The following is a 26,397-nucleotide window of genomic DNA, read 5'->3' on the forward strand; positions in this document are numbered from 1 at the left end:
ACTACTCTACTTAGGGAAATAACTACTTGGGGTGGTTTACAAAATGTAAATATCCCATTCAATCAAACAAAAAGAAGGAAAAAACCCAGTTCCCAATCAGACAGTCAAATAAATGAACTGAAAGGTGACCATCAGCTGATACTAGCAACAAATAGCAAACAAATCAGAATAGCTCAAAAACAGACAAACATAATACAGGTCACAGAATTAATATCAGATGTTACCAAAGGCCTCCCGGAACAGTCTGGTCTTCAATAGTATTCTAAAGGACTGTAGGGAGGGGGCCTGCCTGATCTCTCATCAAAGTTTCTTCCATAAAGAAGGTGCCACAGCTGAGAATGAGCCATTTCTAGTAATGGTCTTCTTTAATTTCCTTGGGGAGCCACCCTCCATAGGGAGACCTGAGAGGATCAGATTAGGCGGGTAGATATTCTTGAGGAGAGGCGCTCTGGCAGGTAGAGAGATACCAAACCATTCAAGGCTTTGTACGTTATAACGAAAACTTTAAAACTGACACAGAAGCTAATAGGAACCCCAATGCAGCTGAGCCAGGGTGGAGGTTAACCTGACTGAATCGCCTAGCCCCAGAGATTAGCCTAGCTAGCTGCTGCATTCTGGACCTGCTGAAGCTTCTATACTGTCTTCAAGGTATGGCATCCCAGCTTTCCTCCAATGAATATGCCAGGAGGAAGGACTATTAAACACACACACACACACACGGTTCCAGGGACCTAAGTAACACCCCCCATGTTCTGTTGTAGCAGTGCTGTCACAGTGAGGGGAGGGGGAGGCATGGCTGGGGAATCTTTGGCCCTCCAGATGTGTTCATCCTACACTGCCCAGAAGACACAACAAGCACAGTCAATGGTAATGGATTATGGGAGTTGTAGTCCAAAACATCTAGCAAGCCCACGTTTTCCTGTCCCTGCCATTTGGGGCTGGAGAAACACGAGTAGTGCCTTGTATTGCATCTAAAGGATAACAGGCAGATCCATCTCTGAGGTTTTAGCAGGCAGTTATAGCAAGGAATGGTTTTAGTGGCCGCAAGGTGTGGGGAGAGGAAGGGAGGTACTTCTCGATGTTTTATGTATGCATCCCAATGCTGTTATCCCATTTTAACTCCCAAAAGGAAGTGCTTAACAACAAGCAAAACTAATAGTATCAAAACGATGTCCAGTCCCATTGACCAAAGGAAAGCAATCCCCTCCAAACTAAAAAAAACACTCAGAACACAATGCATGATGGAAGATCACATAACCAACCAATGGTTCACCATTTCCAACTGCTAAGATGAATTCATTAAACACAGGGCAGGAACAGACATTACTCTGCGATTATAACTGAAAGCACGTTAGGCTTTGGGGAGACATGATTCAAGCAAAATTTTATGACTGAAAAATCATAGTTCACACGCACACAGAGCCCATTAAAAGTTTCCTCTTCTGCCAACAAGTTAAATATTATAATCAGTATTTCTGCCCAGAGACAGAAAAACAAAAAAACAAAAAAAAATCTGCATATCTTTATGTCTGGAATCTATTTGTGTTTTAAAATACCCTTGAATTATACATAAGACAGATTTGTTTACAGGCAAACACTTATTTTTAGCAACATATTTGATTCCTTGACATCAAAGGATGCTGCAGATCCAAGCGGCTAACCTTCTTCCCTTGTCCTTGCCTTGGTTTTATCTCAAAAGCAGAGGGTGAATTGTCTTTGCCACTATAAGGTGGTTTTATGCTGACAATATTTAAGAAATCCACGTGTGCCAGGTGTTCGATGTTTCCCCTTAAACAAAACAATACACCAGAGTTGTCCCAGGCAAGTCCTGTCCTAAAATGTTTGAGTTATCATTCCGGCCGAATGAGCAACTAAGCCAGCAGAACACCAAGGGGCAAAAGACAATGAGAAGGATTTCAAGACTGGGTAAAAACACAAGGCAAAGATTATTCTAAGGAAATAATCTTTCACTCACAAAGGTCTCTGCTAAGACTCTTTGGTATTTAGAACTAGCATGGACAATAGAGGATGGCCACGAGAGTGCTGGCACCAGAATGGACTGCCTGAAAAACACAGATCATAAACAGATGGAAGTAAATGATAAATGGTTGCTGTTTAGTTTCAAGGATTTAGCTATGAGATCTCCTTGCTCTGAATAACTGCAGCTATCGTCAACGGGCAGTTAACAGGGTTGAGCAACCACTCCAGCTGCGGTTGTCAGCCAGGACATAGATGTAGACTAGTGGGACATGGATGTTTCCTAACTACTACTGTACTAAGAATTCACTCCTTGTCAGTCCCTCATGCCCTCCAAAGAAGGGTGCACAATGTGTGGTCTTCCAGATGTTGAGGGAATGCCATCTCTACCAGCCCTTGAAGTACAGCCAATTATGAAAGATATTAGCAGTGGCAGTCCAATAGCCTCTGGACGGCCCCAGTCGTATGAGTACACCATGCTGCCTCCTCCCAACCTTCACTGACGTGAATTACCCATTTGCAACTGGAGCATGCCAATAGTAACTTTAGACAAAAGTGAGTAACTTTTCTCATCATGGTCGCTCTCTGATTTTTTTGACAGAGCAACTGGAAGCATGCAACGTAAGCTGAGAACCACTGTACGATAACAAGCAGGGACTGTGTACAAGCCACTGCCAATGCGTCTGAATATATCTTTGGTTCATAAGCTCCATGTACGATGCCTGGTGACGGCAAAGAATTAAGATGATGATTTACCTTCCTTCTCATCAGGAACTGCTAACCACTGGATCAAAGCAAAAAGCAAGAGGATCACCAGACAGGCCATTCCAATCCCTCTGAAAGTTGAAGCAGCTCCTGTAAAAAAGAAGTGGAACGAGCGAGACTGAATTCAATTGTGCTCAAGAGCAACTTCCAATGGAATTCCATACAGATCTATCCAGAAGAAAGCCTAGCTGATTTCGGCAGAACTGACCGCTAGAGCAAGGGTGTACAAATCTTAGACTACAACTCCCATAAGGCTGCTGGCCACGCTGGCTGGGGATGCTAGGGCCTCACAGAACTACACTTACAAGCTGTGAACTAGCTTTAGTGGCTTGCACGGGACATAACTTTCTAGAAGCACTTCTGTCTGGTGGGGCATTAACAAGAAATCGTTCCTCATATACTTCTGCTGATTGTCACCCAATGAGAGGAGCCATGACTGCATCTTCCGGGCTGGCTGACAAAGGGGGTTCTTTGTGAAGGAGAGAATAAGGCCATTATTTAAACAAAGGTGGTTTCCTTTTTATAAGAAGAACTCAATTAGAATTATAAGGTATCTATGCCCTTATTAATTATCATCTCAACTGTTATGTACATTGTACATGAATTCTACTGTAGAACGCTGGCTTTTTAACAGTTACTTCTGTGGCCTTCAGGGCAGTAGTAATGGGATCTGCACACTGTGTCTGTTGTTGTTGCAATGGGGATTATTATAACGAAAAGTCTAAGAAGGATAAACCCTGCCAATAGAACACCATATGCACAAATCACTGGCTATTCAACACTTCTTTATTATTATGCCTAGGAAAGATTTGCTTTTCTTTCTTGCAAACCCACATACTGACTGAAATGCTGTTGCTTACTTATGCAATGCAAGTTTGATAACATCAGCCACTAACACTCTGCAGCTGTTGGAGGGAATTAAAAGTTTCCTATTTCCCTTCAGGTTTGGGGGGGGGGGATTCCTAGAGATCCCCTTTGTTCTGGAGAAGCCTTTGACAGCCATGGAATGGGGGTAGGGAATGATTTCAAGTTGGAAGGTCATAGCTATCCGTCTTGGTCCCACCACTGGGACAGGGGGTACATCCCCCCCCCCAAATTTTAAGTCATTCCATCCCCATCCCCTATTCCGCAGCTCCTGAATGGCTTCCTCAAATCTTGTGGAAGGAGAATAGGAAGCTTGCAATTCTCCCAAAAGAAGTCATGGGGTGGCATGGCTGCAGCTGATGACATCATCAAAGTGTCATGGCACAACTCTGCCAACAGGATTCCAGGCACTATCTTGTGTAGGTTAAAAAAGAACAATTACTTTAACTTAATTGTATGATCTCTGAACAGGCAAACAATCTATGATATCCCCAAGTAAATGCAGACAATAATCTAGAGATGGGCAGAAGTTCAACTGGTAAACTGATGACTGATTTGCAGAAAATCATCAAGGATATCTGACTCCCAATTGCTTAACAAAACAAGAACAATATTACCCTTGATCCTACTCTAAAATATAGTGATTCAATGCACTAAACTCTGGTGCTGAAAACAAATTCCTGGCATCAAATTATTTAATTTTACACAAATAGTTTATGCAACTGGTTCTGGTTAAAACCTGAAAGTATCTGTCAACATGACCGAAGCCTGTCTTGGTGCTGGAATGCCCACTCCTGATCTACATCAAACTCGCCAATGGATGAGAGAAGACTAAATACCTAAATTTCTCTTACCAAAAAAATTGACCAGCACTCCGCCAATCATTGCTCCGCATCCTCTCCCCAGGCCAAGATGGAGACCCTGAAGGATGCCCTGGGCTGATGTTCTTAATTCCGGAGGCACAGCAGCACTCAGGTAGGAAATGCAAGCGGCCCAGATTGCTGCATGTGTCACACCTACAAGGAAGGAACATGTTACAAGATGCAATGTCTGAGAGATTATGCTTCTTCGTGTATATTGTTGCAGCTGGCAAAATAATCATTTCTAGGGCAGTGATGTGGTGGTAGATTTTGAAGTGCAAGTGCTCAGCATGGTAGAGAGCCTAACCATACCTCCAGCAACATCACAAAATGCAGGCAACTATCTTTATCTGTATCAACAAACCAACTGTAGCAATGTTCATGCCTACCAGGGACCAGTCTTTTATAAAGCTAATAGATGTTAAGACCAAGCAGCCACAATATATTTTGCACAACAAGAGGAATATAACTCTCAGCAATACATTGTGGCTGGAAGAATCCATTTCCCATGACACCTCCTTAAATTCCAGATCTGCTCCCTGGTCCAAAAAGGATGGAGACCCTTCCTTGATGGCAGAAAATGCTCCCTTGCACCCTCTAGTGGCAAATTTTATTTTATTTTTTAAAATAAAACTTAGGGACATGGCAGATGAGGCTCCTCAAACAATGGTAAAATTGTTCCTATTCCCTCTAGAAGGCACAAGAGGACTTTCCCTCTGTTAAAACACACACAAACACAATGTAAAACAAGGGATATGTGGGCTTGCTGGGGAGTTCCAGTGTTGCAGGGCTTCATATTGGCCATTTCTTTTTACAACCAGCAAATATTACTCATTATACCATAGAACAGACAATGTTACAGGTAATACTATATGTAACACCTTCCTTTCAGACTCTGGATAAGTTTAGCCGTGGGGCAGAGACAAACATACCACACCAGTAATGAACAGATTTGTATGCTGTCATTGTGCTCATTCCCAGCTGGAAAATGACGCAGCTAGACATACTCTCGCTGACCCAGAAGCGAAATTCAAAGATTTCAAACGGAAGGGCCCCCAAAGTGAAAGAGACTGGACCAGGGACTTCCTGCATGCCACAGAGTGTGCTCTGTCGTTCAGCTATAGCCAGCATTCAGCAAGGACCCAAGCGAAAGGATCCAAACTGTTCTGGATTTTGTGTGTATTGGCGCTGTGGGCTAAACCGCAGAAGCCTGTGCTGCAGGGTCAGAAGACCAAGCAGTCGTAAGATCGAATCCACGCGACGGAGTGAGCTCCCGTTGCTTTGTCCCAGCTCCCGCCAACCTAGTGGTTCGAAAGCATGCAAATGCGAGTAGATAAATAGGGACCACCTTGGTGGGAAGGTAACAGCGTTCCGTGTCTAAGTCGCATGTGACCACGGAAGATTGTCTTCGGACAAACACTGGCTCTATGGCTTGGAAACCGGGATGAGCACGACCCCCTAGAGTCGAACACGACTGGACAAAAATTGTCAAGGGGAACCTTTACCTTTACCTTTATCCAACCATTTCTGATTGAACAGAACGTATCTAGAAATAAAGGAAGGAAGAGCTGAAAGGAAATGTCTGGCTCTTGGACAACTGACCTCATTCGCAGGGACATGGGCACAGAAAATTGCCACCGATGGAGCTGTAGCACATGGGGCTTTGACAACGTCTCCTTTGAAAATATGTCATAGAATCATAGAATCACAGAGTTGGAAGAGACCACAGGGGCCATTTAGTCCAAACCCCGTGCCATGGAGGAACTCCATCAAAGCACTCCCAACAGATGGCCATCCAGCCTCTGCTTTAAAAACTCCAAAGAAGGAGACTCCACCACCCTTCGAGGCAGCCTATTCCACTGCCGACCAGCTCTGACTTGTCAGGAAGTTCTTCCTGAGATTCAGGTGGAATCTTTTTTCCTGTAGTTTGAAACCATTGCTCCTTGTCCTAGTGTCTGGTGCTGTGGAAAACAAACCTGTCCCTTCCTCGACATGACATCCCTTCAACTATTTAAACATGGCTATCATGTCCCCTCTCAACCTTCTTTTTGTAAGGCTAAACATTCCCAGCTCCCTAAGCCACTCCTCGTAGGACACTGCTTCCAGACCTCCTCTTTCGTCGACCTCCTCTGGGACACATTCCAGGTTGTCAACATCCTTCTTGAATTGAGGTGCCCAGAACTGGACACAATACTCCAGATGAGTTCTGGCCAAAGCAGAATAGAGTGGTACTCTATATGTCCCAGACAGAGAAATTTGTAGAATTTATAACACACACAGGAGATAATTATCGCCATGATGGATAAATATCCCTAATTGAACGGTTGCTGCCTTAAGCACTGGATGGACACAGGACTGAAAATCAGCCTCTACCACAGAGAAATTGGGGGCGGGGGATGGTTCATGGCACTGAGCATAAGGGCTGCTATGGGAAAAGATCCATTTGCAACATCTACTACAGCCCTATCTGGACAAAATTACACTACGTTTAGCCACATCTGCACATTACTGGATATTAGGACAGAAATATAGAACATATTGCAATCAGAACACAGGTAGGTTACCCCCAATATTACTAATCAATACAGAGGTGTTATTTTTCAGTAACAGACATGTTAATACATTTTTCTACTGTTATAACAGAAGACAGTATCTCCTATTACTGTTACTCAAGGAGGACCGTGAAGGATCTGCCACCATTATGAAGGCCTGTACAGGGGAGAAACTGCATACTGGAGAAAAGTGACTGTGGACAATTGCACACCCACTTTTTCAACTGTGCAGCACTATCTTTTTCAGTTGCCGCATGATACTGCTTTTCAAAGGAAAACAGGGCTTCCTGCTTCAAGGGACAAACCAAAATGTGACAAAAGTGTTGGTTTATTATTTGCAGTACAGGCTTTATTTTACAGATGCAGAGAAAAATCTGTGGAATCTGTAAATCAGCAGGGTGATCTGAATACACAGCAATTTGACGGTAACCTGACAAAATCCATTAATGCTGCCTCCTAAGAGTTTTATCTGCATTTTAATAATATTTATTTGTTGTACAGGTAAAGGTTTATCCATTTTAAAGGTATTTAACATGCATGCATACTTAATATGTATTCATTTTATTGTATTAATTTTAGCTGTTGTAGCTTCATTTTTATGCTAGTTTGATTGACTTTAATTATCTTATTTTGGTATCATATATCGCAAGTGCAATAAACATCAAACCACACATGTCCACTTTTCCTCCCACCACCATGAATTAGCACTAATCCACGGACTGTAAGGGGGCATGGCTCAACCAGCCTCACAATCCAAGGTGTCCCGGTATCTCAGAGTCATCCCCCCCCCAGACTTTCTGATCTATCTTTGATCTTCCTTCAGAACACAGACAGAAAACAGACACCAGGTCTGAGAAGAGATGGGGGGGAGGGAAGGGGGGGGAGAAGAGAGCAGGGTGGGCAGGTGGGGCTAAAGATGCAGCAAACCTCAAAAGGGGAAAGAAAGAATGAAAGAAGGGAGCAGAGAAAACACATGTGTTCATGTAGGGGATAAACTACAACCACTTAAGAGAACTGGTTATTCCTGAATGTTCAGCACCGCAGCTTTTTTATTTTTTAAAGATGTACCACTGAAAAGCAAAGGCTTCCTTTCAATCGTGAAAAATCAGCAGATTTAGAAGATTTATGCTTTATTGGCAGAAACAAAGGCAGGTACTAAGCCTTATTTGCAGTAGGTTAGCTGTTTACTTAAGGGGTGTGCTTTGGCATTCTGCTGTTTGCTTTGATTAAACCCGCAGAATCTCAGGTCACCTGCAGAAACTGCCTCTGGCTCATTCATACTTTCCTCTGAAGGCTGCAACAGCATTGCATGGAAAGAAAGGGTTATTTACTGACGGGTGTAAAAACATGGCTGCATTTTCAATTTATGACCCAGCAGGCACTATGAATAATTGAAGTACACAGCTATTGCGCTGGAGGCTTGGGAGAATGCTGCCTTCTTACCTTGAAGTACTTCCATGGGCAAAACGGTCCAAGCATTTTCCAGATAGGAGATGTAAATATAACGAGCTGTGTTGCAGGCAAGGCCAATATACAGGACTCTACACAGATAGAAAAGAAGAAATATATTGGATATGCTTTGCACATAGCAGTGACAAACTTGACTTCACCCATCTACAAGAAAAAGACAAAAGCCTATCTCACAGTCATAAATACTGCACTCCCAAGCCAACTACACCAGAGCACAGGTTGCTGTCCTCTGAAGATGCTGGCCACAGAGACTGGCGAAACGTTAGGAAGAAGAACCTTCAGAACACAGCCAAAGAGCCCGAAAAACCCACAACAACCATTATATCCCAGCCGTGAAAGCCTTCGTGAATATATTTTACTATACTGGCTTAGAACTATACTATCACAATTTTATTTAACACAGACTATTAAATACTGTACTAGTGAATGAACTTCAGTTTTAATTTCCTGCTTTTGTACCAAAAGAATCAGCACCTCTCATGCAATGTTATCTTTGCCAGATACAGTAATGGAAGATGGTGTATTTCAATGGTTAGTATATATGCAACCTTCTTTGTCCTGGGTGCATTTTAGTTTCTGATGGTTTTTCAAAGGATGGAAAAACCATGTAGTTTCCTGACAAATCCAGCTTTCATCACACAGTAAACAGACCCAGACATTTCCTGGAGCACTTTACTTACTCATACTTTCCTTCTTTTACATACCCATAGGTTTAACATGGTTTTGAAGCCCAGACGTCACCCTAAAATTTGTTTTGTTAAGATTTTAATAAGATGCCCCAGGACTTTCTAATAAGCAAAATGGCTTCTCCTATGGAATCTGCAAGTTGTGATGCTGAGCCTGGTATGTTATTTTTCTAAGACCTCACATATATCTAGGTTACATCAAGATTTTCACAATACTGTAGTTCAAACCTTCACAAGGGCAAGTTATTAGGTCACTATCAATCCAAAGCCAGTGTTACAATATCTGCACTTATTTCAACTACAACTCTACTTCATGGGTAAGGTTGTCTGGTTAGAATCCAGAGTAATTCTGAAAGAGAACGAGGAATGGCAACTGAGGGATCCATGGATAAGCTTAGCACAACAGCTGTGTGATCATCTAAAGCAGGAATAGGAAGCTTGTGTCCCTCCAGATGTTGGCAGACTTTGGGTCTCATCAGCCCAACACCTTCAGCTACAGATACTTTACCCTTGGCCTATGGTATACATGCAAAGAACTGCAGAGTGAGCAAGCAAGCAAGCAGGGAACCAGTATAATCCAGGGTTTGTTCAAGCAAATAGACCCCTCAACAAAAACAAAAATAAGCAAGTTTTTTTTTTAAAAATAGCTAGGACGTTGGAAACCCTGTTTGCAGATGAACAATTCAACAAAACAATCTGCTTATACACGGCAGCCTTCTGACTTAGTGCTGTTTGCCTAAAGCAGTGATTCCCAGCCTTAGCTCCCCAGATGTTCTTGTGCTGGCCAGGAGAACATCCTGTGACCCAAGGCTGGGAACCACTGCCCTAAAGCATGCTGTCCTCTAAGCTAACTGATCTCTTCTTGTTCCAAAGTTTAATAAACAGCTAAAGCAAAACAAACACCTACCACCTAACATAAGCCAAACTTGGTCAATATCAGGGTCAAACTCAAGGATACATTTAACACAGGATTAGATTTATCGTAGCACATGCTTTCATTCAGCTCTGCCTCTTGCAGTCCAGCTTCGTTTTGTGATTGGTCACTGGGAAGTAATCAGGGGCTTAACTGTATTACAGGCACTTTGGATGGATTTTATGTTGGGATGAGAGTAATGTATTTTGCATAAACAGAGATTTAATGGTATATCAAACTTCCTGTGCAATTTGAAAGCAATTTTTTCCCCTTAAAAAAAAACCAATCAGGTGGAGAAGGATTGAAGAACACAGCACATACATTTTAATTAGAAACTACAGAGGTGAGACACAGACCTCCTAGCACACTATGCTAAAGAGAACCCAAGCATCTCAGGCCTTTGTTTGTTATCTGCAGATTATTACAATCTGCGGAAAGATAAAAGCATTCTCTGCCGATTTCTAGCTGCCAAATTCGCAGCCGGTGTTCTGTGGAAAAGGTCCTGTTTTTTCCCCTTTCAGGTCACTAGCTGGACTTGTTCTGCATGGCAGTGACTAAACATTTAAAATGTGACCTGAAGCGAGGGAAGACATCTGAAAAATGAAGAGTCGTAAATATGACATTCTGAAAATCACTTTGTGAGGCCTGTTGTTGGAGAGAACTTTTAAGTGGGGGGCGGGGTTGGGAGACACAGGACTTTAAGAAAGGGTACAGATGTTTGTATGTTTGCATCAAGGCAGTATTAGCTACTGAACAAGGGCAAATATGCCAGCAAAGTAACTGGCCTGAAGCTGCTTTGCACCAGCCCTGCAAACTGAAATATGCTCAGAGAAAGAGCAATGATACTTCATAGCAAGCACGCGTCCATCTGAGAGGAAACGTTCTCCGAAGGGGCAAAAACAAACCCAGAAATGTATTCATAACACTGTGTGCCCTACCAGAAAATTTTATTTATGCAAGTACCAGCCGGATGCATTTAAAGGGTTGTCCTACTTCCAGCCACAGCTCCAAGTGCGCACTTACCACACCAGAAGCAGCACTCGCAAGCGCATGGTCCACTCAACGCAATCATGCTAGGACTTTTCAATGCAACCCACAGAGCACCATAAACACCTCTACGCCAACGTCTCATGTGAGGAGGTATATAACTGAAGGTAACTTCCCTCTCACAAATCATGCGTGACAGGGAGGGCTGGTTTAGTCCAACATACCAGGAACCAAAGGCTTTCAGCTAGACACTCACTCATCAGCCCTCTTAGTTCTCCATTTTAAAGGAGCGACCACATGAAAGAAGTAAAAAAGCCTGCTTTTATCTGCTAAAAGTGACACTGAAGTGTTCAGTAATAATCCTCTCTGTGAATGGAAATCAAATGTGAAAAGATAAGGCCTGCCCTTAGTCGGGATTATTGAACAAATTTTCCTTCTCCCCCCCTTTTTTCTTTCTTTTTTTAAAAAGAAAATGGTACTCAGGGATTGATGAGTGCTATTCAGAATGCTTTCTTGGTCTCTTGATGCTAGGCAACACTACAGCTTACCATTGTAAGTCATTATAATAATGACTTTCAAATATTTACATTACTGTGTATGGCAACTTTTCCCCACAGAGAAGAAACCCACCAACCACCACCTTTCAACATTAGCTAAACTTTCTGCTCCCATGCCCCTCCCGCAGAAACAGCCCCGTGAGAAACGACTGAAAACCCCTTGAAAAGTATGAAATAAGAGGGAATGGAAGGGAGCAGTTGAAAAATCAAGACAAAGAGGAAGGAATGCATAGATAGAAAAAAAAAGTAGAAAGAATGATCTTATTTACTGGATAGCTTATTTCCTTGATGAACTATTTCTTGGCTCACACTGGAGAAAATATATTTTTAATGTTTTCAGAGATAGACACGACAGCTGCCCAGAGAGCTCAACAGAAATCCAAATGTTAAAGTAGCTAGGTGTTGATCTAGAGTAAATGAACGTATGGGACTGCTTGTACATGACACACACATGCTCAGATGTGTTTAAGGCAAGAATTGGTGGTCTTGTTAAGGGCACTGGTGTCAAAATTTTGTACTTAAATACATGAAAAGTAGCCTCCTGCCTCTTGGGATGAGCTCTAAATATGGCAAAATAATGATGATTCACTGTTACAAAATGGGCACACATTAGCTGAGATTCTGTAGCACATTTACGCAAATGATGTAACTTTTTGACACAAGTTGCTATAGGTTGGGGAATCTCCTCAGCTGTTATGTTTGCACAGTGAGTAACTTGAATCAGGTAATGTCTGTGGAGATTTCTTAACTTATGGCAGTTCACTTTCAAAGGTTACCCCATTTGCGTGGCTGTGAAACAGGATTTCAGCCGTTGACTGATTAACCTGATTAAAACTGACATTAAAAATATAACGTCACTTAATAAAAATGCAACTATGAGTACTTCAGTGGTCAAAAAACAAATCTAAAAACATTTCAAATTAAGAACCACTACCATTCCCATATCAAAAGAAAGATGTTTGCTTACTGCTACTTTTAATTGTTTTTATGTTATTTCTATTGTAAGACACCCTGACTAATTGGGCGGGGTAGAGACGCTGACTAATTGGGCGGGGTAGAGACGCTGACTAATTGGGCGGGGTATAAATTTAATAAATAAATAAATACACATCCTTAAAAACAAATTGGAAGGAAAATGCAAAACCAGATCTCAGGAAGGACTCAAAATGTCTCCACGGGTGCAAATGCTAGGATTTTGGGTAAATGGAAAACCAAGGGAATGTGGGGGAAAGTGTGTAAGACATAAATATATTGTTGTACAGCCTGCATACTCAACCTACTTAGTTTTTGAAGACACTGTTTACAGGATTTATGTACTGTTTACTTTTCTCTTGCAGTATTTGATCTAACTGATAAGTTAAGTTTATGGCATCACAGTTGAATAGTATGAACATACAATAAAATATATTCAATCAGTTATCAAAATACTAACTAGTCCAACTCAATGGAAAATTATCTGAAGAGAATAAAATATACTTCCAACATTTCTGGTTGAGCAAAGTGTTACGTACGAGCCCCCAGTTAGATGGCATGGGGTGTTTTGTTTCATTTTGTTTTGGTATGGTGGTAGCAGCGCACAAATGAACTGGATTGACTAGGACAAGTACTACATCAATGGCAAAGAGCAATACAGTGGTGCCTCGCAGAATGGTCGCTCCAAAGAGCGACGAATCCGCGCAACGGTGCCGTTGCGATTGCAAAACGGCACCTAGACAGGGCACAATTCACAGAGCGAAGGTCGGTAAGCGGTTCGTATACCGACCTTCGCTTTGCGACCCGCCGATCAGCTGGTCAGCGGGTCCAAAATGGCTGCTGCGCGACACCAAAATGGCCACGCGCAGCGTTTTTGCACCCTTGGTAAGCGAGGGGAGGGTGCGAAAACGCTGCTGGAACAGCCGAAATGGCTGCACGCAGCATTTTCGCGCCCTCCCCTCGCTTACCAAGGGCGCAAAAACGCTGCGACTGGCCATTTCGGCTGTTCCGGCGGCCATTTTGGACCCGCCGGACAGCTGATCGCAGCCATTTTTGCGCCCTCGTTCAGCGAGGGGAGGGCGCAAAAATGGCTGCCAGGCACCCGGAAGCATCATTGAACGGTGAGTATTCAGCCCAATTGGAATGCATTAAACACTGTTTAATGCGTTCCAATTGGTTTTCTTGCCCCGTTCAATGATGCTTTCACACAGCGAGGGTTAATCCGGAATGGATTAACCTTGCTGTGCGAGGCACCACTGTAGATTGAGACTTCTTTTGTCCTGGTTCTTCTTCATTTTTAACTGCCTCTGACTCTAGGAGTTACATACCGTATTTTTCGCTCCATAAGACGCACCTTTCCATAAGACGCACCAATTTTTTAGGGGAAGAAAACAGGAAAATATAATCTGTTTTCTTCGCTCCATAAGATGCACAGACTTTCCACCCCCCGTTTTGTGGTGGGAAAGTGCGTCTTATGGTGCGAAAAATACGGTATTAGCAAGTAAGCACCTCATTGGGTCCAGCCCTAAATATAGAAGTACAAAAAAAAAAAAATCCTGAAACACAAGAAAGCAAAACAAAGGTATGACCCTACCACGCCGAAGACACCCAACCTCGTCTGATTTTGGAAGTTGAGTAGAATCAGGACTGGTTACTACTTGGAAGGGAGATCATCTTCTACCATCAAGGATTGCTAGATGGGGCTAGGAAAGAACACTGCCTAAAACTCCAAAGGGCGACAAACAGTTGAAATCTGGGCTAGATCCTATTTTTCTTTGGACCAGCATTCTTGAAGAAGCAAGTGAGTATTTAATTTCAAGCGCTTTGTCTCTTCAGAAATCTGAACTGCTGTGGAGGAGAGAGAACTGTATCTGAAGGAACAGTTCGTTCCTGCCAATTAATGCATTTGCCCTCTACTACAGTATGTGGTTCACTCTACGTCATTACACTAACCATAAAGGATAGGCAGATGGTGTGTTTCTATATCTCACACTGACACGATCTATCCCATATCCATCATCAAGTCTTCCATGTGTGTAAATGATTTCTTCATATTGCAACGAAAAGGTATTTAGAAATCTTTTGGTAAAATGCATTATATACAACAGCTATTTCTCGTTTTCTTTACCTTTTGTCCAGGCTTCCTACATTCCTTCTCTGTTGTAGTAGTAGAACTGCACACAGAAATGCAGTGTGACACACCACTAATTTTTTTTAGATTTGTAGTGTAAACAATTACTGTGATTAGATCGGGGGGGAAGGACCCCCACTCCCATTTCTACCACCCAAAGACTGGTAACATTGTACTGGGTAAACTAGGCACTCCAGTAGCTTTCCACCCAGTCTGACAAGGTGGATTTAAATCACAATTTAAATTTTAAAAACTAGATTTTAATAAAAACTGGATTTAAATCAAAATAAATTTTTGATTTAAATCATGATTTAAATCAATTTAATTTTTTTTTTTTTAATTTTTTATCCAACCTGCAGTCTGAGCTTTTTTTCTGGAGTTACTCAAGAAAAAAGCCTACGGGAACGTTCTTGAAATTTTTGAATAATCTTTATTATTTTAAACATCTGGCTACTACTCCATTAACTTTTTTTAAAGCAACAGCAAAAGCAAAACAATTGCATTTAGAAGGAACACATTCATTTCAATGTGAGCTTTTGTAGATCACAAACCATTTCTCCAAATGGCAGGTAGATTGTAATTCATGAAAGTTCACACTAAAAACATAGGTGTTAGTCTTGAAGATGCTGTAGTACTTCTGCTTGCTTTTGCTTTTCTGGAGACAGACTGGCTGGCCTTCCTTAACCCCAGAGGAAGCTATCTTGCAAGAACCTTGGTCCACCTACCTCTATTTTGCATCCTCACAGAAAGGCACCTATATTATATCTAAGCTGTGAAAAGTGTTTTTATTTATTTATTTTATTATTAGTCTGTAATTTTTGTAGTGGTTCTTCAAATCTGCCATCTCAGAGGAAACATGCCTAACCATTATGCTTCTCCTAACTAGATGATCAATAAAAAGAACTGGTTTGGTTTACACTATCTGCAAGTATTATGAAAAATTTAGGCCAGCTGATGAGCTTCTGTTCAGAAATGGTTTGGGGAGCAGAGGAAGGAAGAATTCCATTCTAACCAAACTCTGAATTATACTGCCCAATCTTGGGTCCTGGATGAGCAGGCCACCATCCATCTACCCATCCACTGGTAGGTTATCTGGAATGTCTAGTTTGGTCCTTTGCCACACTTCAAGAGAAAGCGAGGATGGTGTTTTCATACAATATTTAAAAGCCAGAACTATATACTTCATAGGACTTAGAATGTGTTCACCCAGTACAATCGTAAATGCAGAATTATCGTGCAATCCCACCTGAGGGCCATGCTGGGAGGGGCAATGTATGTATATTTAAAAAAAACCTGTACCATCCACATGTGGCAAATCCACACAGCTATATTTTGTCATTCCTACAAATGTTGAGAAGCTGTGATCACCTGTCACTCTACAAGTATCCAAATGAAATGATTGGGTAGCCTGGGTAGTAGATCTTAGGAAGTGATACTCAGACAAGTAGCGATGTAATTATGGGCGTTTTCAAAAGCCACTTGAAAACTTGGCTATTCAAGCAGGCCTTCCCTTCAGTCAATTGAGTGACTCTTAGTTCTTATTTCTTTTCTTTGGATTCATGCTATCTTGGGACTGTTTGCTTTAAATTAATTGTTAAAATTGTACATCTATGATTTATATTTTATATCTCTTTGTTTTTATCTATGTAAAACTGTGTATATTTTAAATTGTTTTTATCTTGTGTGTTGTGAGCCGCCCAGAGTAGACTATGTCTAGATGGGCAGCATATAAATGCAATAAATAAATAAATAAATGAATGAATGAATGAATGAATGAATAAATGAATAAATGAATGAATGAATGAATGAATGAATGAATGAATGAATGAATGAATGAATGAATGAATAAATAAATAAATAAATAAATAAATAAATAAATAAATAAATAAATTATATGCAAAGCACATTCATGGGGATCACTGTTCGTAATAATCTACATGGAGATTGGAATCTAATTTCTACAGGGAAATCTGTCCTGAGCAGGAAAGGTGTTACAGCACCCCACCAGGAAAAATCACAGCTGCCAAATATTGCCCCCCCCACCCTGCCCCACAGGAGTTATTAAAAGATCCTCTTTCAAAGTTAGAGATTGGCAAAGGATGGTTATTATCCGAGCACTGAAGTATTTTAAAAAACCCTGTTACCAGCTATTTCCCAAAGATGCCTACACAGAATTAAGTCCCACTGAATTCAATGGCTAAAATCCTGTTATACGTTGCAATTTGGGTAGGTCCATTAAATCAATGGGACTTATAGAGGATTTTACACCACCTAACAACTGATTGTGTGCCATGGAACAATGGCATTCGAAGAAGAACTGTCCTGGTCTGTTTTCTTGAGAAGACAACATCAAAAAGACATTTTTGTGGACAGTTATTGCAAAGAGCTGTGGCACCTGTCAGAACAGTGACTGGTACAAATTTGATGGGGATGAAGAAAGAAAGAAAAGTATCACAATTATATTTCTTTGTTCGTTAAAGGAAGACATGGAAACAACAACGCATGCTCCTCTAATATATTTTTAAAACATGTAATTATGTTTAGTATTTATATGGCACTTTCAATTTATATGGCCTCCTCCCACCTGGATCTACCCGAACCACCCGTTCCAGCCAGGAAGGGCGGCTGAGGGGCCTAACGCCAAGGGAGGCCCGGAGAGAAAGAACAAGAAACCGGGCCTTCTCAACAGTGGCTCCTCGGCTATGGAACAGTCTGGCCCCAGAGATCTGTCTGGGTGTTTTTAACAGCAAACTTAAGATCTGGCTCTTCAGTCAGGCTTTCCCTCCTGTCATTACTTGCATTTTTTTTCTTTTCTCCATTTTCTGCCACATTGCTATTGTTGTTGTTTTTTTTACTTTATTACATTGTTTTCATTCCTTTTTTTATTATTCTTAGCTGCCCAGAGTAGATTCAGTCTAGATGGGTGGGGTATAAATTTAACAAATAAAATAATAATAATAAATTTCAAGTGTCTAAAGGATTCAATATGCATTATCTATTCGCAAACCTTTGTACCTCATATTGCTGCTGTATTATCCTGCATACTGCAAAACAAAAAAAAACAAAGCATGCTGCTTATATACCACCCCACAGCACTTAAAGCATTCTCTGGGCAGTTTCCAATTTAATTATGCAGGTTACTCGTTGAGTCTCTTCCTGCCTCTCCCCCCTCTCCCCCCCCCCCCGCAGCAAGCTGGGTACTTGATCTACAAACCTCAGAAGGAGGGAAGGCTGTGTGAACATTGAGCCAGCTACCTGGGATTGAACTCGGGTTTTAAGCAGAGTTGTGGCTGTGGCTGCAGTACTGCAGTTTCACCACTGGGCCACAAGGCTCCCTCTCCCTACTGCAAATGGGGAAACTGACACTGAGGGACAGTGACCTGCCTGAGGCCACCTAGTGATTTCACAGTGGAGCTGAGAATCAAACAAGTGACTTCCTGATCTATATACAGTTCAGTCCCTCAGTCGTGACAATTTACTTTTACACCTCAAACATCCATAAGAACATATAATTTTCTTTATTCTCTTTTTCCAGCTTACTGTTCTATTCGGACTCCTGTGTCATTCTTCACATTTTGTATTTTCTATTCTTGATGCAGTTTTAATTATGGATATTCAAACATTATTATATGATTCGCTTACCTGATGTGACCTATCAGCTCAATCAACTTGTGGCTGAAGAAATAGGCTGTCAATTCGGATACATGACTTAGGACAGAACAGACGCCGAAAAGGGTAGTGGTGCCATTCAGGTCCTCCAGGTGCCAGTAGAGAAAGGTGAACACAAAGCCATACCCAAAGCCCATAAACCAAGCTACAAACAGTACAGAACCATACTGGATACTGCAGAGCAGCTTTATCAAATCCCAAAAATTAAAGGATTGCAACTGGCTGGTGTCACTGCTACGGCTCTCATTGGAAGAGTCTGTAGAAGAATTTCTATCCACCGGCGAGACTTCAGCTTCTTTGCTTTCGTTTTCCTCTTGCTTGTAGTGGTTATAATGGAACCGGAACTGGGTTGCCACAATCAAAGAAACAGTCATCAACACCCCAAAGACAATGAAAACAATCCTGTAGTTCTTATACTCCGGAGGTTTACAGCCTTGACCTTCAAAAGGCACATCTATGTGGGTAGAATCAATGCCAATTCCCACTGACAGCATGGCGATACCCCAACCCAGAGAGCCCCACATCCGTTGTAGCCCATAACGATCCCTGTGCTTGCCAAGATACTGGAGAGTCACAGTGTCCACAATAGTGACTGATGATGCACTGAAGAACTCTCCTATAATAACCACCAGAAGGATGAGCAGGAAGATGGCTCCCACCTCCTGGGGGTCATAAACCAGAGTGACCTGATCAGAAAACGCGGCCTTGGTGGTAACTGCAGGCAAGATGGTGGCCTGGCTTGTATGCTCCGGTGATCTCATGGTCAGAGTGACTTTTGGGGTGCTCTCGCTGATTATACCTTCTTCCTTCTTTGAAGAATACATCCCATCTCCATTTGTGGTAGTCAGAGGGAGGACGGTTGCAAGGTTCAGAGGCAACGCTGAGCTCAGAACTGGCAAGCTGGAAGCCGGCAGGTCCCTTTTGCCTCGGCTGTTTGGTGGCGATGTAGCTCCAACAGCAGGCAGTGCCGAAGAAACCGAGACGTTTTGTGGGGTGGTCGTTAAGAGGTGGCTGGCATTGGTAGGATATACTGGCACTGGGAACTTGGGTACACACCTTAAGGTAGCTGGTTTCACAAAGCCGATTCCCAAATTAAACAACACCCAACAGAGAAGTGAAAACAGGAGGACAACTTTCCCTTTTTTAAAGCGATCTGCCACCACTCCCCAGAAAGGAGCACTGCAGAATTCAATGAAGTACCTAATGCCCACCAGGAGTCCGCTCTGGCTTGGCGTCATGCCCAGCTGTTTGTAATACACAGGCAGCAACGGATAAAGGGAACCGTAGGCAGCATAGAAGAAGAAATAAAAGACCTTGGAGACCAGGAGATCATTGTTCACTTTGACACAGTGCCTTTCGAGCCAATCTAGTTCCTCATCTGGAATGGTAGTTGTAGTCTCTGTTGAAGGTGTATCACTTCGGGCTTGGAGGTCTTGCTCTTTGGAAATACCATTGAAAGGATCTGCAAGCACATATTTCCTCTTTTGCTCCTCTTCGTCATCAGTTAAAATGGCTACTTTATCATCTGTGGCCATGGTTTACAGCACATAGGAGACACGGACGTGGCCCTCCAGAGTAGAATTTAAGAAGCCTGTAGAAACATACAAAAACCACCATAGTTTTAAAAAAAACCTTACTCAATGATACAAGGGGGAAATGCAGATATTTTTAACACCTTGAAGGGGTAATATTTATCACTTGCAGGTGCCATTCAAGGTCTTAAGTAGAACCTCAGGATGGACCCATATTTACGAATCCACATTACAAGTGACAAAAACTAGTGACTAAAATAGGATGAAAGTTTTTAAAATTTGTGATTAATGATAACACATGGATTACAAACAGATTTGTTAATTCCCATGAGAAATGCTAGTCTTCTTAGCAATTTGTCAAATATTCAAAAGCATTCACTTATATAAGATGCATCACCCACACTCTGAACTGGCTATAGATTCCATCAAGCCCAGTATTATCTTTTCTGAATAGCATCAGATGCTAACTGATCTTTCAAACTAAAGTTGTGAGGGGCCAAACCTGGGATTTTATGCATGCAATGTGTGTACTCTCCTTCATCAGTACACAGTCAAATCTGATTTGCTTTGGTAGCATTATGAAAATATGACCTTCCTTTTGCTAGGTTTGCCCAAGAGATTTAGGAAGGAGAGGATAACACGCAATAAGGACAAGAAGGTGCCAAAGCAGAAGCAGATGGGGAAACCAAGCGAGAAAATAGGATCATTGTTCAAGATGGGTGGAAATTATCTCTTAAAAAAACAAAGTAAAGGGTGCTGCTTATATACTGCCCATAGAGCTTAAAGCACTCTCTGGGCCGTTTACAATTTACAGTAATTATGCAGGCTACACATTGCCCAACCCCCACAATCTGGGTACTCATTTTACCTACCCTATTTTCCCTAAAATAAGACCTAACCTGAAAATAAGCCCTAGTATGATTTTTCAGGATGCTCTTAATATAAGCCCTACCCCAAAAATACCCCAGTTAAGTGAAACCTACCATTCTGCAGCAACTAGATGACATGACTATATTTGAATAAATGTAGATTGTTGTACATGAAAAAAATAAAACAGCCCCTGAAAATAAACCCTAATACATTTTTGGAGCAAAAATTAATATAAGACCCTGTTTTATTTTTGGGGAAACACAGTACCTTGGAAGGATGGAAGGCTGAGTGAACCTTGAGCCCGCTACCTGGGACTGAACAGAGTGTCATGAGCAGAGTACAGCAGTTTAACCACTGTGCCACGAAGCTCTCTACTCTTCATTTACTCCCTTTCCACAAAAGCACTGTTTTCTACCAGAAAATCATAAGGAAAGATTCAACACAAGGTTCAAAATGCCACCACGTTAAATGCTTCAGGTGGATAAAGTTTGGATTTATAGCCCACTAGGAGCCCTTTGAGAGCTGACAAGTAATCTAAAAGAGTTGCCATAACAGCATTAACATGTACACTCTATACTTTCTCCCCTGTGTAAACAGAGGAGAAAGTAAACAGTGGAGAGAACCATGTTCAGCAGACTAACTACTGAAAAAAAGAGACCTGAATTCAAATTCACACTCAGTGTTGTGTTCTGAACAAGATAGTTGCTTTTGCCTCAGCTTCTGTTCCGCAAAATCTGGACAAGAACCTACTTTCCAGACCGGAATTTTAAAGCAATATGCAAATTTACAATGCTATCATCATCCCCATTACCATCATCCAAGTAATGTTATAATTTAGGATATGAAATCCAGAAGATGTATCAAACATCCTCGCAATAACTGATCATAAACTAGTTTTCAGCGTGCAGTAAAAGACAGGCAATATGGTTTGACAGAAATCCACAAGGTTAAGAGGATGAAATTAGCCTTATCCCTCTAACAGAGAATGCTTCAGAGGCTATGTGTTGGAAGGGAAAGAAAGGTGAGGAGAGTTCAGAGGAACTTCAAGCTTCAAAACAGGAGCCTCATTTTAATAAGACACTACAGTAGAAATCCTCTCCTCAGAAAAGGCACTTTTCTTCTCTTGGCGCATAGTAAAGGAACAAAGAACGAAGCAGAGGTGGATTACCAACAGCCTAGAGGGCTACATGTGTCCCTTGGCTTAATTTCAAAAGCAAGCCACCCCTCAAGTAGTTTGTGCAACCCCCCCCCCCCCGCAAGAGTTATCTTTCCTTCTCTTGGCAGCCTGCAAGAGAGGGAGAGAAAAAACTAGGAGAAACCGAGAGGCAGAAAGGTAGCAAAATATAAGAGAGGATAAGAGAACAAGCAAATGAAAGCATGGATGAACGATCTGGCCGACCCCCATCCATCTTCAGCTCTGGCCTACTACAGCTACGGCCTGCAGCCTCCAACACTTTCTCACCAAACGAATACTGTATTGGCCTAGAGGTTGAGGAGAAGGTTCCCCATCCCTCACTGATCTGTGGCTCTGATTCTAGGTTGATCCTTGCCCCACTCTGAAGTCTTTCACCTCTGCCTTTGTTTTGGTCCTTTCTCTTTCTCTTGTTTTGTAAACAAGGTCGCTCCCAATACTCATCCTGACAATTCAGACCAGGCTGTAAAGTTTAACCAGCTTGGCTTGAAGAAAAGGAGGGAAGAGAAATAGTACACACTAGGCGTAGCCCTGATCCAGCAAGCTATACACTTGTAATAAATTTTATAAACATTACAATAAACAGCTTTTATTGCTGCTAGGATGCTTTCTATAAATACAAACGAGAACAATAAAAACACTGAATATTTCTTCCTTTTGGTTTGTAGCCTGGAAAAAAAATAGGGCCCACCTAATGTTAAGAAAGATACTTTAAAATGAAATAAAGTGAAAAAGAGCAAACAACTATTTGGAAAAAGTCAAGTCGTCAGTACTATTTTAAGGCAGATGAAAGTTGCTGCCTAAACAATAGCATTTCTGTCTCCATGCAATACAACACTGCAAACCGAGGAAGGAGACTCTGGGTTCTCAGAAGCTTTTCCAAAGGTACAAACTAGGTTATTTCGAGTCTAATAACAAATGCTGTTCATTAGGCAAAGAAAGAAAAAAAGACATGAAAAGGACCCTAGCTCTTTTGCTGGAGCCAGTACATCTCTCTGAAAGAGCCCTCGGTAGTTCAGCCACATCAACAGCTGCTGATTGAGCTAAGATCTTGTTTAGTAACCTGAGGTAAATAATAGGAAAAAGAAGCTTGCCCTGGAGTGTAAGAAATGCTGTAACCATGTGGTGGAGCAGGAGTGGGTCATGTTTTGTCTTCCAGAATCTAGACGCCAGGTGACTGCAGTTCCCATCCACTCCACTCAGCAGAGGTATCTCTCTGGGTCTATCTCAATCACCTTGGAAGTTAAGGCAGAGGGACGCCAGCACCCTCAGAATTATTACGGTAGATTCTTGATCTATCTATTGCAATCAAAACAAATATGTGCAGACATGTTCCAGCAAAGATCATTTTTGAAGGCAAGGATTTCTAACAGATAGAGATTTCTACTTTCCAATGTGCTGATCCACACAGCAAATTATCTGGGGGATCACAAGTGGGATGGTACATATTGAGGAATAAAGGGGGAACTGCTGTCCTTTGCAGATAAGGAGATTGGCTGTAAGTGAAGGCTTTAAAGGTTAATGCTACCCTCACAAAAAAAAAAAGATTAATGCTACATCCACCAGGATGCCTCACTGATTGTCCTGTGAGGAGTCTTGACAGAAGTAAAAGAGAACTAAGCAGCCAGATAATCTCCAAATGAAGGTTAAGTCCATTGAGTGCCAAAACATTGTCCCTTACTAACACGGTGTAAAACCTCTTGAGAAGGGCTTAAGAAACAGTCTGTCCAAAAAGCATGACAGCATATCACTTCATGTAATTAAACAGAAGGTAATTAAAGTCCCTTAGAAGAGGAATCAAGCAATCACTTCAGTTCTGCCAGAAAAGACATGCCAAATACCCATTTGCATTTCCCTTACAATCAAGAAGAGCTAGATTTGTGCTTTGTGTGTGCGTGTGTACACACGTGTACAGAAATCTAGTATTCAAGCAGCTATCAGTGGCATAGAACAGTGGTTCTTAACCTTGAGTTACTCAGGTGTTTTTGAATTGCAACTCCCAGAAACCCCAGCCAGCACAGCTGGTGGTGAAGGCTTCTGGGAGTTGCAGTCCAAAAACACCCGAGTAACCCAAGGTTAAGAACCACTGGTATAGAACTTGCAAAGAAATCAGAATTCACATTCACTTGTAAAACTGCCATGCAACACAACAATGCAATGGAAAGACATTCCAACCTGTTTTCCAGTACTGTACTCCGGCTCATATACAGATACTTTGGTTTTGTGTTCAGCCCTCATGATCCTTCTTCACCACCCTTTCATGAGTGACTTCCTTTAATGAACCTTACAGCAAATCGACTTCCTGCAAGAAGGCCACTCACTGAATTGATATGCAGAATTACACAGCAGGCCCATGAGTTCATAGAGCAGGCAAAAGAAGGTGAGTTTACCATTTCATCTTCCATCTCACCCATCTTAAGAGCCCTATCTGCCACCATGTCCACAGAGCAATATATGAACACTTGCTGGGTCAGAAGCTCCCAGATGTATTGATAGGAAGCCTGCTTGCTACTCCTTTGAACTACACAGACTCAAGCCCCTTAACATGCAATTTTACCCCAAGAGCTATGGAAACTGAAAAAGCTATGCATGTAGAAGCCACACAAAGGCACCACACACAGAGTCAGGAAGGCATCATCTGACCATGTCTAGCTGCTAACTCACTGTTCATTTTGTTTTGCAGTTGTAAGCAAGAACTGCAATCAAATATAACTACACGAACTGAAATCAAAACAAGAATTCTGTGTTACCACTAAATACAGTTTGTCAGCGACCACTGATAAGGTAACAATCACAAGCTATATTTTTTTAACCCACTGATTACAATCCCCAATCCACAAGCATTTATCAAAAGATTCAACTCTTACGTCTCATGAAGCTTTTCAATCATGCCACTATATGTTAATTAGTTAAACTACACAAGTATTTTTGTGTTAGCAGGCAACCATTGTTTCTTAATATCCACTGTTGAAGTAACTGTCACTGTATTGCAGTTTTTGCATTTTATGTTCCTCATTTTGTTAACTACATCCTCCCACTCAAGTATATACACAATAATACGCAAACTGAGACAACACTCATAAACTGTAGTCCATAAACACTTGTGTCAAATAAAATCTGTTAGACATTTAAATCGTCACAAGACTTTTTATTATATTATACAAACTAACACAGCTACTCTGGCAACTGAATTACTACTATCTTTAGTATGTACAGTATTACTACTACAGTACTACTCACCTAGCACTGCTACCTGCACAATGTGTGATTTTTTAAAAAATGTCACCAGACATTATTTGTAATAAATGTATTAGTAACAACATTCTAGAGAATAAACAGAAGCAGCTCTGCTGATACCTATAAAAAGCAGAATTGTGCCCTGTTAGTCATATGACGAGGCTTACTGATTTCAATGGATAAGGTACATCAAGGGACTAGAAACATACAGTAACGCCAAACTTGTTTATCCAGATGAAAGTCCCTTTGAGTTTAGCAGGCACTGCTTCCCAATTCATATTTTCATATCAGTGGAAATAATTACACACAGGATGTTTAGCACACCTTCACTGGTAGATTGTGGATTGTGCAAATGCAAATCATCACTTTTAAACAATTTCCCCCACACATTAAACTCAATAAAATCAGAGCTTAATGTGTTACAAATACAGAGTTTAACAGTGTAGTCTGACACATGTTTCTTCAAAGGTAGATTATAGAGAATTCAGTAGGGCCCATCTCCCAGTTAAGTGTATATGGTTTCACACCCTAAACAACTGTGCTTAAAGAACATTTCAACAAAATGAACTTTAAATTGCTATGCAAAAGGTTTGAACAGTAAAAGCCCTGATATTAATTAGTATGCTAATGTAGGGCTCTCTACCGCAAACATACACTGTTCTGCATTTTAAGTAGTTTATAAAAGCCTACCTTAACTTCTGTCTTCTTCCAGGGACCACTGACTGAAATTAGTGATTTGCCAATCTACTACTGTGACATCTGTGTAGCCTTTTCTCTATTATTACCTCACCAAAGTGGCCATGTGTCCTCTTTTACAGAGGACAGTTGTGGGACTGGGACTGGTCCTGCTCCTCCTCCTACTAGAGAGTGTGGGGGTTTTGCCTCCCCACAAGTAAGGGGGAGATTCCTGACCCTGCTCATCTGTCGACTGGGTGGTGACATGGACCACGCCTTACAGGCCACACGTGTGTACATGGAGGGCTGGGGGCTAAAGGAGGAGAGTTGGGGGAAGAGGAGGAGGCTGGGTGGACGGCCTCGACAAGGAAGCGTCTGAGGCCCAGAAAGTGCCAGCACAGCTGGAGCGTGCTCTATGGCTGGTTGGGAGACAATTCCTTGCTGGGACCCGGAAAACAGGCGTTGGGAGGAGTTCTTTGTGCTGCCAG

The 26,397-nt window shown here is 41.8% G+C and overlaps 1 protein-coding gene across 5 annotated transcripts in view; it reads right to left on the reverse strand.

Moving 5' to 3' along the window:
- Nucleotides 1-26,397, reverse strand: part of MFSD6 (major facilitator superfamily domain containing 6) — a 44,563-nt gene that overhangs the window by 6,909 nt on the left and 11,257 nt on the right. For 4 of the 5 annotated variants that reach the window (XM_072979983.2, XM_078393456.1, XM_072979971.2 and 1 more), the window contains exons 2-5: nt 18,377-19,994; nt 8,462-8,559; nt 4,461-4,622; nt 2,734-2,832 (exon numbers count right to left, since the gene is read on the reverse strand). In XM_072979983.2, the coding sequence (XP_072836084.2) occupies nt 2,734-2,832; nt 4,461-4,622; nt 8,462-8,559; nt 18,377-19,938 (1,921 nt within the window). In that variant the 5' untranslated portion in view covers nt 19,939-19,994. Of the gene's footprint in view, nt 1-2,733; nt 2,833-4,460; nt 4,623-8,461; nt 8,560-18,376; nt 19,995-25,924; nt 26,012-26,397 lie in introns of those variants that run through there. The other variant, XM_020802893.3, reaches the window with a different exon arrangement.

The sequence above is a fragment of the Pogona vitticeps genome, chromosome 1 (genome assembly GCF_051106095.1).
Source record: "Pogona vitticeps strain Pit_001003342236 chromosome 1, PviZW2.1, whole genome shotgun sequence".
NCBI lineage: Eukaryota > Metazoa > Chordata > Lepidosauria > Squamata > Agamidae > Pogona > Pogona vitticeps.